The sequence below is a fragment of the Oncorhynchus nerka genome, linkage group LG20 (genome assembly GCF_034236695.1).
Source record: "Oncorhynchus nerka isolate Pitt River linkage group LG20, Oner_Uvic_2.0, whole genome shotgun sequence".
NCBI lineage: Eukaryota > Metazoa > Chordata > Actinopteri > Salmoniformes > Salmonidae > Oncorhynchus > Oncorhynchus nerka.
In genome coordinates this window covers 51,875,816-51,890,843 of record NC_088415.1, presented here as the reverse complement: position 1 = coordinate 51,890,843, position 15,028 = coordinate 51,875,816, and the positions used below count along the sequence as shown (strand labels likewise).

The 15,028-nt window shown below is 44.1% G+C and overlaps 1 protein-coding gene across 2 annotated transcripts in view; it reads left to right on the top strand.

Annotated features, from left to right (window-relative positions):
• LOC115102733 (receptor-type tyrosine-protein phosphatase S-like) overlaps window positions 1–15,028 on the top strand; it is a 111,072-nt gene that overhangs the window by 90,495 nt on the left and 5,549 nt on the right. For both annotated transcript variants that reach the window (XM_065005572.1, XM_065005573.1), the window contains 10 exons: window positions 3,232–3,329; window positions 3,614–3,749; window positions 4,578–4,753; window positions 5,468–5,587; window positions 9,515–9,669; window positions 9,889–10,174; window positions 10,398–10,576; window positions 10,802–10,928; window positions 11,024–11,149; window positions 11,977–12,131. In XM_065005572.1, coding sequence (XP_064861644.1) covers window positions 3,232–3,329; window positions 3,614–3,749; window positions 4,578–4,753; window positions 5,468–5,587; window positions 9,515–9,669; window positions 9,889–10,174; window positions 10,398–10,576; window positions 10,802–10,928; window positions 11,024–11,149; window positions 11,977–12,131 — 1,558 coding nt within the window. The remainder of the gene's footprint in view (window positions 1–3,231; window positions 3,330–3,613; window positions 3,750–4,577; window positions 4,754–5,467; window positions 5,588–9,514; window positions 9,670–9,888; window positions 10,175–10,397; window positions 10,577–10,801; window positions 10,929–11,023; window positions 11,150–11,976; window positions 12,132–15,028) is intronic.

The following is a 15,028-nucleotide window of genomic DNA, read 5'->3' as shown; positions in this document are numbered from 1 at the left end:
ATTACCAGAAACTGCTTCCCCCTCACAGAAGGAACTTAGATGAGAATGATGAGGATGTTATTGTGTAAAATATACAGTATATTGTATAATTAGGTTATTTGTGGCAATATTAACATTATTCATGCCACGCAGGTGTTGTTCAATGTATTCATCCGTTTGATATTGGCTTTAACAGATTGTTTTCTTACAATTAGGCCTATATTTTGCAACACTGCTCATGGTGCATGATGATATTGAATGATATTGTATAGCACTCTCCCCTACATCTGACAGTGTTTTACATTGTATGGGGGCTAACACTCGACCTCCACACCATTACCACCCACTGTGTGTGTGGAGATGCTCAGGGTGCTGTTCGGCCTAATTAACACTCTGGGTTTTTTTTTCTGGTTTTTTTTCTTCTAATCGCTCAGAAAAGTAATTTCCATATCAAAGGAAAACATTTCCAAACCAACCGAATCGCAGACTTTGTATCTTTTAAGTGGATTAATATTGATTCTCCATTGTGCTATTCGTGTAATATGCATTTTTTTTTTAAACTCTGTAATTGTATTTTGCCATCTAACAAAGAACCCGTAATTCATCTTGTGCAATGACAGAGTGGTGTGTGTAGGTGTACTCTATGCAGTCTTGTCACTGGTAGACTTACCATTACGCAGGAGAGGCAACTGCCTCAGGCCTCACATAACCAAGAGGCATCATAATAAACATTGAAACATCCCCATCTAAAGCTTTCTGTTTAAGATAGAGATATCAACGTCTGCGGTGGAAGGTGGCCGAGATTTAACGGTGTTTGTCAGACCAGGAGACATCCCAGAAATGGATCTTCTCACAGACAAATCTGTACGGTTTGGGCTACACACTAATATGAACCCTCTATGGAAAGATGAGACTCTCACGAACACGATGGTGTTCTTGGTTTTGCTCTACAACCGTCATCTGAAGGTAACATGGTACTGGGCCAAAACATTTATGTGAAGTGAACAGGGCATTTCCATGTAAAGGTTATATGGGTAATTGTTTGTTGTTGTTGTTTTTGTTTGTTGCTTTTTTATCTCTCAGATAGACAGAAACATACTTTCTACATACATCTAGCGAGATGCAATAGCATTTCTTTAGTAAAAAGACAGGTGCTGCTGCTGGTGAAAATACTGCCATGTATTATGGCATGTCATGCTCTTTTGGGCCAGACAGCATCAGATAATTGTGCTACATATGGTAAGGCAGAGTGGTGCTGTTTCGCTAGCTCGGATGCTTTCTCCGGTGAGAGAGGTTCAGCCACTTGCTAATTCAAGGTAGTTGGCGGGTGCACAGAGCACTGTTTGGATGACTGTGCGAAGGTAACCTACTTTTTGAAGTGATTGTTTTTAATAATCAGATGAAAATATCATGACTGGTTGTGTTCATGGCACATTAAAAGGGCATATATTTTTACAGTTAAATTACATGTACAGTGGGGAGAACAAGTATTTGATACACTGCTGATTTTGCAGGTTTTCCTAGTTACAAAGCATGTAGAGGTCTGTCATTTTGATCATAGGTACACTTCAACTGTGAGAGACGGAATCTAAAACAAAAATCCAGAAAATCACATTGTATGATTTTTAAGTAATTAATTTGCATTTTATTGCATTACTTAATATTTGGTACAGAAACCTTTGTTTGCAATTACAGAGATCATACGTTTCCTGTAGTTCTTGACCAGGTTTGCACACACAGCAGCAGGGATTTTTGCCCACTCCTCCATACAGACCTTCTCCAGATCCTTCAGGTTTCGGGGCTGTCCCTGGGCAATACAGACTTTCAGCTCTCTCCAAAGATTTTCTATTGGGTTCAGGTCTGGAGAATGGCTAGGCCACTCCAGGACCTTGAGATGCGTCTTACGGAGCCACTCCTTAGTTGCCCTGGCTGTGTGTTTCGGGTCGTTGTCATGCTGGAAGACCCAGCCACGACCCATCTTCAATGCTCTTACTCAGGGAAGGAGGTTGTTGGCCAAGATCTCACGATACATGGCCCCATCCATCCTCCCCTCAATACGGTGCAGTCGTCCTGTCCCCTTTGCAGAAAAGCATCCCCAAAGAATGATGTTTCCACCTCCATGTTTCACGGTTGGGATGGTGTTCTTGGGGTTGTACTCATCCTTCTTCTTCCTTCAAACAAGGCGAGTGGAGTTTAGACCAAAAAGCTCTATTTTTGTCTCACCAGACCATATGACCTTCTCCCATTCCTCCTCTGGATCATCCAGATGGTCATTGGCAAACTTCAGACGGGCCTGGACATGCGCTGGCTTGAGCAGGGGGACCTTGCGTGCGCTGCAGGATTTTAATCCATGACGGCGTAGTGTGTTACTAATGGTTTTCTTTGAGACTGTGGTCCCAGCTCTCTTCAGGTCATTGACCAGGTCCTGCCGTGTAGTTCTGGGCTGATCCCTCACCTTCCTCATGATCATTGATGCCCCACAAGGTGAGATCTTGCGTGGAGCCCCAGGCCGAGGGTGATTGACCGTCATCTTGAACTTCTTCCATTTTCTAATAATTTCACCAACAGTTGTTGCCTTCTCACCAAGCTGCTTGCCTATTGTCCTGTAGCCCATCCCAGCCTTGTGCAGGTCTAAAATGTAACCCTGTTGTCCTTACACAGCTCTCTGGTCTTGGCCATTGTGGAGAGGTTGGAGTCTGTTTGATTGAGTGTGTGGACAGGTGTCTTTTATACAGGTAACGAGTTCAAACAGGTGCAGTTAATACAGTTAATGAGTGGAGAACAGGAGGGCTTCTTAAAGAAAAACTAACAGGTCTGTGAGAGCCGGAATTCTTACTGGTTGGTAGGTGATCAAATACTTATGTCATGCAATAAAATGCTAATTAATTACTTAAAACTCATACAATGTGATTTTATGGATGTTTGTTTTAGATTCCAGACCTCTACATGCTTTGTAAGTAGGAAAACCTGCAAAATCGGCAGTGTATCAAATACTTGTTCTACCCACTGTATTTACTATAAAAGGGGGCTGGGGGCTTTAGACTGGCCTCTGCTTGGGGCCTCCAAATCACTGAGTCTGCCCCTGAGTCTTGTGTAAGCTTCCAAGGCTAATGCCTATGCAGGATTGAGCTTAACTCAGTCTTGAGTCACACTGACAAACTGGGTTCGAAACCCGCTAAGTCACACAGAGAGCCCTCATAATGGCCCTTGACATCTGACCTCCTACATTTAACCCTTGTCCCTGTCCTGTAGGTATGATGAGCCACCCTCCCATCCCCATCACAGAGCTGGCTGAACACACAGAGCTGCTCAAGGCCAACGACAACCTGCGTCTGTCTCAGGAGTACGAGGTGAGAGATGCAGCATGGAGGAATGGATGAACATCACTCTTACATACAATACTATACAGTACCTAGGGATAGGGTTATTCCTCAAAGTGTACCAATTGCCTCTTGCAAACTAAGATGGTATCCTATCCTATACTCCTTGATCTTCATCATAGCATTTTCATAAATTCTACTTAATGGGTGCTCTCAATTAGATTTGAGGTGCCATCAACTATAAATTAGGAGAAAAAAATGCAACCGATGTGGAAATCCTGTAACTCTTCATCTCTGTTTCCTGGTCTCTCCAGTCCATTGACCCTGGTCAGCAGTTTACCTGGGAGCACTCCAACCTGGAGGTGAACAAGCCCAAGAACCGCTATGCTAACGTCATCGCCTACGATCACACTCGCGTTGTCCTCGCTCCAATGGAAGGTTCAAGTCCAGGTACAGTCAGGGTGTCATGCACCCCAAAAATCTGAGTGGGCACAAAGTATGTGAGGATGGCTGGGGGGGGGGTATGGTAAGTTGGAGAATGTTTCATTATGCTTCATTCCATATAAAAATATGTTTATTTTTCTGCCTATCCTAAGCATACCTCTTGAGCTATCTGTATACTCCAAACTGGTGGTTATTTTTTTAAACTAAATATGCTTCTCTGGATCTTTGCTCAAATCTGGGTAAAGGATTGAAAGGAATGGATTGAAAGGAATGTCTTATTTGGTACATTTTGCTTTTCTAAATTCTGCCAACCTTGCCAGCAGGCATGCCAGCAAGATATTTAGATAAGCTAGCTACTCTACTTATGAGCTTAGATGATTGGGAACCTATCTGGGCTAAAGCCAACTTCATAAATTTGCTAGGTGGCTAGTAGTATTATAGAGAAACAGAGACAAAAAAGGTAACCCAAAAATTATACAATTATTTTTTTTAAATATATTTTTTTTTAAAAAATACAGGACTCATCTGAGGGGGCACGTGACCCTGTGCCCCTTATGGGCATGACGCCTCTGGGTACAGTGTACAGCTTTAGAGATGATGGCCTCACTCGTAAGACATGAAATCATTGTAAATTATGAATAACATGTCTGATATTGTTTGATAGATAAAAATCTGATTGATAAATCGACATCTGATTGATAAATCGACATCTGTTCCCAGATACGAACAGACCCAGATACATGGACAGACCCAGAAAAAGCATAGTCCTTGACTAAAAGGAATAGAAATCTCAACAACTCTCCTCTCTCCCTCATTCTCCCTCTCCATATTCAGGTATCCTGGGTAGTGACTACATCAATGCTAACTACATTGACGGCTACAGGAAGCAGAATGCCTACATTGCCACACAGGGCCCGCTGGCGGAGACGTTCGGGGACTTCTGGAGGATGGTGTGGGAACAGAGAGCAGCCTCCGTGGTCATGATGACTCGCCTGGAAGAGAAGTCACGGGTGAGAGGGGGAGGGACAGGGCAACACTCATCCACTCATCGTTATTATCTACTGTAGGGCAACACTCATCCAATCGCTTAGAGAATATGGGTTCTTTGTTTGTCCCCATAGGAGAACTCTTTTTGGTACCAGGTAGCACCTTCTTTTCAAAGAGTGTACTGTAGGGCAACACTCAGCCACTTTGAATGGGACTAGGGCTCTGTCATGCATTGTAATGTGCAGTCATCCACTCGTGTCATCCACTATTGAAGGGTGCTGTCATTCACTGCTGTAGGTCAGAAGGGCTCTGTCGTCCACTGTAGGGCACTGTCATCTACTCAGTATCATCCAATACTGTCAGTCACTGAAGGTTACTGGAAGGCTATCATCCACTATAGGGCACTTTTTAGGTCACAGTCATGAGTCATCCGCTGAGGATGATAGGGTACTGTCATCAGCTGTAATCTGCTGCCATCCATTGAAAGAAACTGACAGTCATTTTAGCATCAGAGCCATATTTAGATATCTAAGTAGGTCAAGACAATTAGGCTAATGGATTAGTCTCTTTTGATTATCAGAATATGTTTTTCTATGAAAATGGCAATGACGATGATGATAACGTCGACATTGAAGACGATGATGAAGATGAGCTTCTGCTGCTGATGATGAGATTACTGACAAGGATGATTTTGATAACAATGATGCTGATGAAAGTTTATTTTTTTCCTTCTGTAGGTAAAGTGTGACCAGTACTGGCCGACCCGTGGTTCAGAGACCTATGGGATGACCCAGGTCACCCTACTGGACACTATGGAACTGGCCACCTTCTGCGTGCGCACCTTCTCCCTGCACAAGGTCAGTACATACACATATGCATGCACGTACGCGCACAGGCACTCATGCACGGACACACACACACACACACACACACACGTTATGTTCTTCTATCTTCATGGGACCTACAATGTATTTATATTCAAATCCAATTTTTCCTAACCCCTAAACCTAACACTAACCCTTACCATGTCCCTAACCTTAACTCAAACCTAACCCATAACCCTAAACATAACACTAACCCTTACCATACCCCTAACCCTAATTGTAACCCTAACCTAACCTAAAACTAACCCCTAAACTTAACATAGCCTTTGTCCTCATGGGTGTGTGGGTAACACACACACACACACACACACACACACACACACACATACACACAAACTCCACCTCACCTCCCCTGTTCTCGTTTATCTTCTCCCACTCCCCCTTTCTATTCTTCTGTTCATCTTGGTAAATCCATCGCCATTTGCTCTTGATTAATTTACTGTCATGCCCCATGACACTTCCACACTCTCAGCCAGCTAATGAACCAGAAACAATTTGAAGGGATTTGAATTCAAATCTCGACTGTCACCCTGTGAGAAAACAGCAGGGAGCAAAGGGGAAGGTGATTACACTGTAGTTAATGGAGCATTGGTTCTATCCAGTCAGCATTTCAGCCTGAACCTATCATGATGCACTGTTACAGAGAGATTATCACTGTTAGAATCACACTACTTCCTGAATATTGTATTTATCTAGGAACTAGAGCCCTACCAAGCAGTGTCTCAAAACACACATAAACTAGGCCAGCTGACTTTTAAGTGCTTTGAGGTACATTATTAATATATCAGTCATGAATATAGAGTACATACAGTGCATTTGGGAAAGTATTCAGACCCCTTGACTTTTTAATTTTTTTTATGTTAGTGTCTTATTCTAAAATGAATTTAAACATTTTTTTCCCTCATCAATCTACTCAAAATACCCCATAATGACAAAGCTAAAAACTGATATATCACATTACATAAGTATTCAGACCCTTTACTCTGTAATTTGTTGAAGCACCTGGCAGCGATTACAGCCTCAAGTTTTTTGGGGTATGACGCTACAAGCTTGGCACACCTGTATTTGGGGAGTTTCCGCCATTTTTCTCTGCAGATCCTCTCAAACTCTATCAGGTTGGATGGGAAGCGACGATGCACAACTATTTCCAGGTCTATCCAGAGATGTTTGATTGGGTTCAAGTCCAGGTTCTGGCTGGGCCACTCAAGGACATTCAGAGACTTGTCTCAAAGCCACTCCTGTGTTGTCTTGACTGTGTGCTTAGGGTCATTGTCCTGTTGGAAGTTGAACCTTCACCCCAGTCTGAGGTCTTGAAGTGCTCTGGAGCAGGTTTTCATCAAGGATTTCTCTGTACTTTGCTCCATTTATCTTTCCCTCTATCCTGACTAGTCTCCCAGTTCCTGCCCCTGAAAAACATCCCCACAGCATGATGCTGCCACCACCATGCTTCACTGTAGGCATGATGCCAGGTTTCTTCCAGATGTGATACTTGGCATTCAGGCCAAAGAGTTGAATGGTTTCATCAGACCAGACAATCTTGTTCCTCGTGGTCTAAGAGTCCTTTAGGTGCCTTTTGGCAAACTCCAAGCAGGCTGTCATGTGCTTTTTACTGGGGAGTGGCATCCGTCTGGCCACTCTACATTAAAGGCCTGATTGGTGAAGTGCTGCAGAGATGGTTCTCCTATCTCCACAGAGGAACTCTGGTTCTTGGTCACCTCCCTGTCCAAGGCCCTTCTCCCCCGATTGCTCAGTTTGGCCGGGCGGCCAGCTCTAGGAGTCTTGGTGGTTCCAAACTTCTTCCATTTAAGAATAATGTGGAGGCCACTCTGTTCTTCAGGCTCCTTCAACAATGGGACCTTATATAGACAGGTGCCTTTCAAAACCATGTCCAATCAATTGAATTTACCACAGGTGGACTCCAATCAAGTTGTAGAAACATCTCAAGGATGATCAATGGAAACAGGATGCACTTGAGCTCAATTTCGAGTCTCATAGCAGAGTCTGAATACTTACAGTTGAAGTCGGAAGTTTAGATACATTTAGGTTGTAGTCATTAAAACTAGTTTTTCAACCACTCCACAGATGTCTTGTTAACAAACTATAGTTTTGGCAAGTGGGTTAGGACATCTACTTTGCGCATGACACAAGTAATTTTTCCAAAAAAATGGTTTACATACAGATTATTTCACTTATAATTCACTGTATTACAATTCCAGTGGGTCAGAAGTTTACATACACTGAGTTGACTGTGCCTTTAAACAGCTTGGAAAATTCCAGAAAACGATGTCATGGCTTTAGAAGCTTCTAATTTACATAATTTGAGTTAATTGAAGGTGTACCTGTGGATGTATTTCAAGGCCTACCTTCAAACTCAGTGCATCTTTGCTTGACATCATGGGAAAATCAAAAGAAATCAGACAAGACCTCAGAACAAAAATTGTAGACCCCCACAAGTCTGGTTCATCCCAAAACTCCTGAAGGTACCACGTTCATCTGTACAAACAATAGTGCGCAAGTATAAACACCATGGGACCACGCAGCCATCATACTGCTCAGTTCTGTCTCCTAGAGATGAACGTACTTTGGTGCGAAAAGTGCAAATCAATCCCAGAACAACAGCAAAGGAGCTTGTGAAGATGCTGGAGGAAACAAATGTATCTATATCCACAGTAAAACGAGTCCTATATCAACATAACCTGAATGGCCGCTTAGTAAGGAAGAAGACACTGCTCCAAAACCGCCATAAAAAAGCAGACTACAGTTTGCAACTGCACATGGGGACAAAGATCGTACTTTTTGGAGTAATGTCCTCTGGTCTGATGAAACAAAAATAGAACTGTTTAGCCATAATGACCATCGTTATGCTTGGAGGAAAAAGGGGGAAGGCTTGCAAGCCGAAGAACACCATCCCAACCGTGAAGCACAGGGGTAGCAACATCATGTTGTGGGGGTGCTTTGCTGCACTGGTGCACTTCACAAAATAGATTCATGAGGAAAGGAAAATGATGTGGATATATTGAAGCAACATCTCAAGACATCAGTCAGCAAGTTAAAGCTTGGTTGCAAATGGGTCTTCCAAATGGACAATGACCGCAAGCATACTTCCAAAGTTGTGGCAAAATGGCTTAAGGAAAACAAAGTTAAGGTATTGGAGTGGCCATCACACAGCCCTGACCTCAATCCTATAGAACATATGTAGGACAGCACTGAAAAATTGTGTGCGAGCAAGGAGGCCTACAAACCTGACTCACTTGTGGAAGGCTACCCAAAACATTTGACCCAAGTTAAACAATTCAAAGGCAATGCTACCAAATACTAATTGAATGTATGTAAACTTCTGACCCACTGGGAATGTGATGAAAGATATAAAAGCTGAAATAAATTATTCTCTCTACTATTATTCTGACATTTCACATTCTTAAAATAAAGTGATGATCCTAACTGACCTAAAACAGGGAATTTTTACTTGGATTAAAAAATCAGGAAATGTATTAGGCTGAGGTGTATGTAATCTTCCAACTTCAACTGTATGTAAAATAAGGTATTTTTGTTTTTTATTTGTAATTAATGTGCCAAAAAATCTAAAAACGTGTTTTCTCTTTGTCATTATGGGGTATTGTATGTAGATTGATGAGTGAAAACATGTATTTAATCCATTTAGAGTAAGGCTGTAACGTCACAAAATGTAGAAAAGGGGAAGGAGTCAGAATACTTTCCAAATACACTGTATGTCAATTCAAATATTATGTAATGTTTGGAAGCATAATAATTATCAAGTACATGGGGAGAACACAGATTCTTTTGTTTGGTTTCTGAAAGTACCCCTCCCTCCATTCTGCTATGTCTCATACAGTAGTAATGGTGATGGCACTAATAATGCTCTCCTCTCCCTTCTCTCAGAGTGGTAGTAGTGAACGGAGGGAGGTGCGTCAGTTCCAGTTCACTGCCTGGCCGGACCACGGAGTACCAGAGTACCCCACCCCGTTCCTTGCCTTCCTACGCAGGGTTAAAGCCTGCAACCCTCCTGACGCAGGTCCTGTCATCGCACACTGCAGGTAAGAGAACACACAAGCACACATATACCCACACACACATATACCACACACCTGCGACACACACACACACACACACACGCACACACACACACACACACACACACACACACACACACACACACACCCTGGATCCAGTCAGCCATATATGACAGGCTGTCCTGACGAATGACCACTGATAGCTCAGACCCCCCCCCCCCCCCCCCTGTTTCTCTCTCTCAGTGCTGGGGTGGGCCGCACCGGCTGCTTCATCGTGATCGACGCCATGCTGGAGAGAATCAGACACGAGCGTACAGCCGACGTCTACGGTCACGTGACCCTGATGAGGTCCCAGCGGAACTACATGGTGCAGACGGAGGACCAGTACGGCTTCATCCACGAGGCGCTGCTGGAAGCAGTGGCTTGTGGGAACACGGAGGTGGCGGCCAGGAGCCTGTTCTCCTACATGCAGAAGCTGGGCCAGGTGGAGAATGGAGAGCACGTCACCGGCATGGAGCTGGAGTTCAAGGTGAACATATCAACACAGTGGATACTGTAGCATAGAAATATAGTGGATAGAATAGAGACATGTAGAAATATAGTTCAAATACAGAGATATGCCAGTCAGAAATAGGTTCACAATCAGAAATACTTGGTAATTTGGAATTAAAATTTGTTTTGGTGTAGTACAATGCTTCAAAAAGCAATCCTCTCTGTATCTCTCCCTCTCTACTGTCCTCTCTCTCCTTCAGCGTCTGGCCAACACAAAAGCCCACACGTCTCGGTTTGTCAGTGCCAACCTGCCGTGTAACAAGTTCAAGAACCGCCTGGTCAACATCATGCCCTACGAGACCACCCGTGTCTGTCTGCAGCCAATCAGAGGCCTGGAGGGCTCAGACTATATCAACGCCAGCTACATCGATGGATACAGGTACGTCTCAACCATAGAAATAGAAATAGTAGAATAGACATCCCAATTCAAGACACTGTTCCATTACTAAATTGATTTTGCATAGATATAAAACCCTAGGAAGATTGAATCTGTGCCTCAAACTGTCCACCATCTTGACTTGGACCAGGTCTGATAAGCTATGTTAAACTTGCTAGTTTTATCTTTATGGTCTATTAATTAAGGATTGTGTCCATGTGGTTATAGGCAGCAGAGAGGTTACATCGCCACCCAGGGTCCACTGGCTGAGACCACAGAAGACTTCTGGAGGATGCTGTGGGAACACAACTCTACCATCGTTGTCATGCTCACTAAACTGAGAGAGATGGGACGGGTAAGGTTACGCACACACATGCACGCAAGCACCCACCTACTCACACACATACACGCACACACGTGCCATCTCTGTTCCTTTGTGTGTCTCTACAGGAGAAGTGCCATCAGTACTGGCCTGCGGAGCGTTCAGCCAGGTACCAGTACTTTGTAGTGGATCCCATGGCTGAATACAACATGCCCCAGTACATCCTCAGAGAGTTCAAAGTTACTGACGCAAGGGTGAGTGTGTGTGTGAGTCTGAGTGTGTGAGTGTTTTTGTGTGTGCAACATTTCCACAGTAATCTCCATCCTCCTCAGACAAGTCAAGGTCAATGACGCGTGACTATTTATGCATGTGTGTGTGTGTTGTAAATGTAACTGTGAATTACTTATCCCTTTTGTAGGGTATTTTATATTGTAATCAGTCACCTCTCCCCCTTATTGTCCATCTATCAGGGAGTTTGTGAGGGCCCTGGCAGCTAGCATGTTCAATCGACCCACCGTAGATTACTCTAGTCAACCCTGTCCTCTCCTAACGCCCTGAACGTGTGTGTGTGTGTGTGGCTGTGTGTGTCTGTGTGTCTGTGTGTGTGTGTGTGTGTGTGTGTGTGTGTGTGTGTGTGTGTGTGTGTGTGTGTGTGTGTGTGTGTGTGTGTGTGTGTGTGTGTGTGTGTGTGTGTGTGTGGGTGTGTGTTGATAAGCCTGTCCTGACGGCCCATTAACAGATGTTGTATTGATCTCTGTGGAGTCAGGTTGTCTGAGCAGAGGAAATATGTAATTGGCTACAGACAGACAGGCTCCAGAGCCAGGCAGACAGGATTTATACACACATAGATCAGACAGAGAGAAGATGAGGAGGATAGGTGGTCAAAAACCATAACCAGACCTGCAACCTTACTAGAAAACTCTGTCTGAATAGATAGTAGAATAGTTTGATTGGTAAAAGCAGTAGGAGGGAAATCTTGCATTCACTTTTCCAATCACGTACAGAGAGCAGTGTTTACTGGTAACAATAAGGAGGAAGGAAGGGTGTATGTCACTTCTTCTTCCTATCACTCTCCCATCAGGATGGCCAATCGCGGACAGTTCGTCAGTTTCAGTTCACTGATTGGCCAGAGCAGGGAGTTCCGAAATCTGGAGAGGGCTTCATCGACTTCATTGGCCAGGTGCACAAAACCAAGGAGCAGTTTGGTCAGGACGGCCCAATCAGTGTCCACTGCAGGTAATAGCTATAGGTTTTGATTAACAATGCATTGCCCTTATAGACTTCACACATCTGTTATTCCCCATTACTGCTGTATAAAGATTTTCCAAGATGGCGTAGCAGTCGGACGTGTATTTCTCTTGTCCCGTCTTGTAGTAGTCGTTTTCCTCGTCGTATATTTTGTATTTATTTTAATCTCACTTTCCATCTACGAACTGAATATACTTTCCTGCAACCCGCCTCACCCAATGTTGTATGGATCTGCTATTTTTATACTTTAGAATCGGAACCCCCATCAGAAGTTAGCCAACTAAATAGCTAGTAGCTAGTAGTCAGTTAGCCAACTAAATAGCTAGTAGCTAGTAGTCAGTTAGCCACTGCTAGCGGTCTTCACTGCCGATCCATCACGACTGGTCTGCTGACGTAATCGTCCGAGGTGGTTTCAACAGGCTCTTCCATTGCAACATCGCCGAAGGAACATCTGCTATCTCTGGCCCACTAGCAGTCTGAATTGACGTTTCTCCAGCTCGCCTAGCGTAGTAGTGACTACTGAACCGCTCCCTGATGCACCTGTTGCTGCTCATTGGACCCTATGATCACCCGGCTACACATGCCTCTCTCTAATGTCAATATGCCTTGTCTTCTGCTGTTTTGGTTAGTTATTATTGTCTTATTTCACTGTTGAGCCCCCATTCCTGCCCAACATGCCTTAGATAGCCCTTTTGTCCCACCCCCGACACATGCGGTGACCACACCTGGCTTAACTGGTGCCTGTAGAGACAAAACCTCTCATCGTCACTCAATGCCTAGGTTTACCTCCACTGTACTCACATCATACCATACTCTTGTCTGTACATTATTCCTTGAATCTATTCTACCACGCTCAAAAATCTGCTCCTTTTACTCTCTGTTCCGAACGCACTAGACGACCAGTTCTTATAGCCTTTAGCCGTACCCTTATCCTACTCCTCCTCTGTTCTTCTGGTGATGGAGAGGTTAACCCAGGCTCTGCAGCCCCCAGCACCACTCCTATTCCCCAGGTGCTCTCATTTGTTGACTTCTGTAACCGTAAAAGCCTTGGTTTCATGCATGTCCAGAAGCCTACTCCCCAAGTTTGTTTTATTCACTGCTTTAGCACACTCCGCCAACCCTGATGTCCTTGCCGTGTCTGAATCCTGGCTTAGGAAGGCCACCAAAAATTCAGAAATTTCCATCCCCAACTACATTTTCCGACAAGGTGGAACTGCCGAAGGCGGCGGAGTTGCAATCTACTGCAGAGATAGCCTGCAGAGCTCTGTCATACTATCCAGGTCTGTGCCCAATCAATTTCAGCTTCTACTTTTAAAAATCCACCTTTCCAGAAACAAGTCTCTCACCGTTACCGCTTGTTATAGACCCCCCCCAGCCCCCAGCTGTGCCCTGGACACCATATGTGAATTGATCGCCCCCCATCTTCAGAGTTCGTACTGTTAGGTGACCTAAACCGGGATATGCTTAACACGCCTAGGGGTAGCCAGGCGTTTTCTAGAGGATTGAGGTCAGGGCTTTGTGATGGCCACTCCAATTCCTTGACTTTGTTGTCCTTAAGCCATTTTACCACAACTTTGGAAGTATGCTTGGGGTCACTGTCCATTTGGAACACCCATTTGCAACCAAGCTTGAACTTCAATTCAACCATAACGATGGTCATTATGGTTAACAGTTATATTTTTGTTTCATCAGACCAGAGGACATAACTCCAGAAAGTATGATCTTTGTCCCCATGTGCAGTTGCATTCCGTAGTCTGGCTTTTTTTATGGCGGTTTTGGAGCAGTAGCTTCTTCCTTGCTGGGCGGCCTTTCAGGTTATGTCGATATAGGACTCGTTTTACTGTGGATATAGATACTTTTGTACCTGTTTCCTCCAGCATCTTCACATGGTTCTTTGCTGTTGTTCTGGGATTGATTTGCCCTTTTCGCACCAAAGTACGTTCATCTCTGGGAGACAGAACGTGTCTCCTTCCTGAGTTGATCCCATGGTGTTTACACTTGCGTACCATTGTTTGTACAGATGAAGGTGGTACCTTCAGGCGTTTGGAAATTGCTCCCAAAGGATGAACCAGACTTGTGGAGGTCTACAATTGTTTTTATGAGGTCTTGGCTGCCTTCTCTTGATTTTCCCATGATGTCAAGAAGAGAGGCACAGAGTTTGAAGGTAGGCCTTGAAATGCATCCACAGGTACACCTCCAATTGACTCAAAATATGTAAATTATCCTAACAGAAGCTTCTAAAGCCATGACATAATTTTCTGGAATTTTCCAAGCTGTTTAAAGGCACAGTCAACTCAGTGTATGTAAACTTCTAATTCACTGGAATTTGTGAAGTGGTTGAAAAACAAGTTTGAATGACTACAACCTAAGTGTGTGTAAACTTCCGACTTCAACTGTATATCCATCCTGCACTGCCTTTCTAAAATCTTTGAAAGCCAAGTTAACAAACAGATCACAGACCATTTCGAATCACATCGAACCTTCTCCACTATGCAATCTGGTTTCCGAGCTGGTCATGGGTGCACCTCATCCACGCTCAAGGTACTAAACGATATCATAACTGCCATCGATAAAAAACAGTACTGTGCAGCCGTCTTCATCGACCTGGCCAACTTTTTCGACTCTATCAATCACCACATTCTTATCGGCAGACTCAATAGCCTTGGTTTCTCAAATGACTGCCTCACCTGGTTCACAAACTACTTGTCAGATAGAGTTCAGTGTGTCAAATCGGAGGCTCTGTTGTCCGGACCTCTGACATTCTCTATGGGGGTGCCACAGGGTTCAATTCTCAGGCCGACTCTTTTCTCTGTATATATCAATGATGTCGCTCTTGCTGCTTGTGATTCTCTGATCCACCTCTCCGCAGACGGCACCATTCTGCA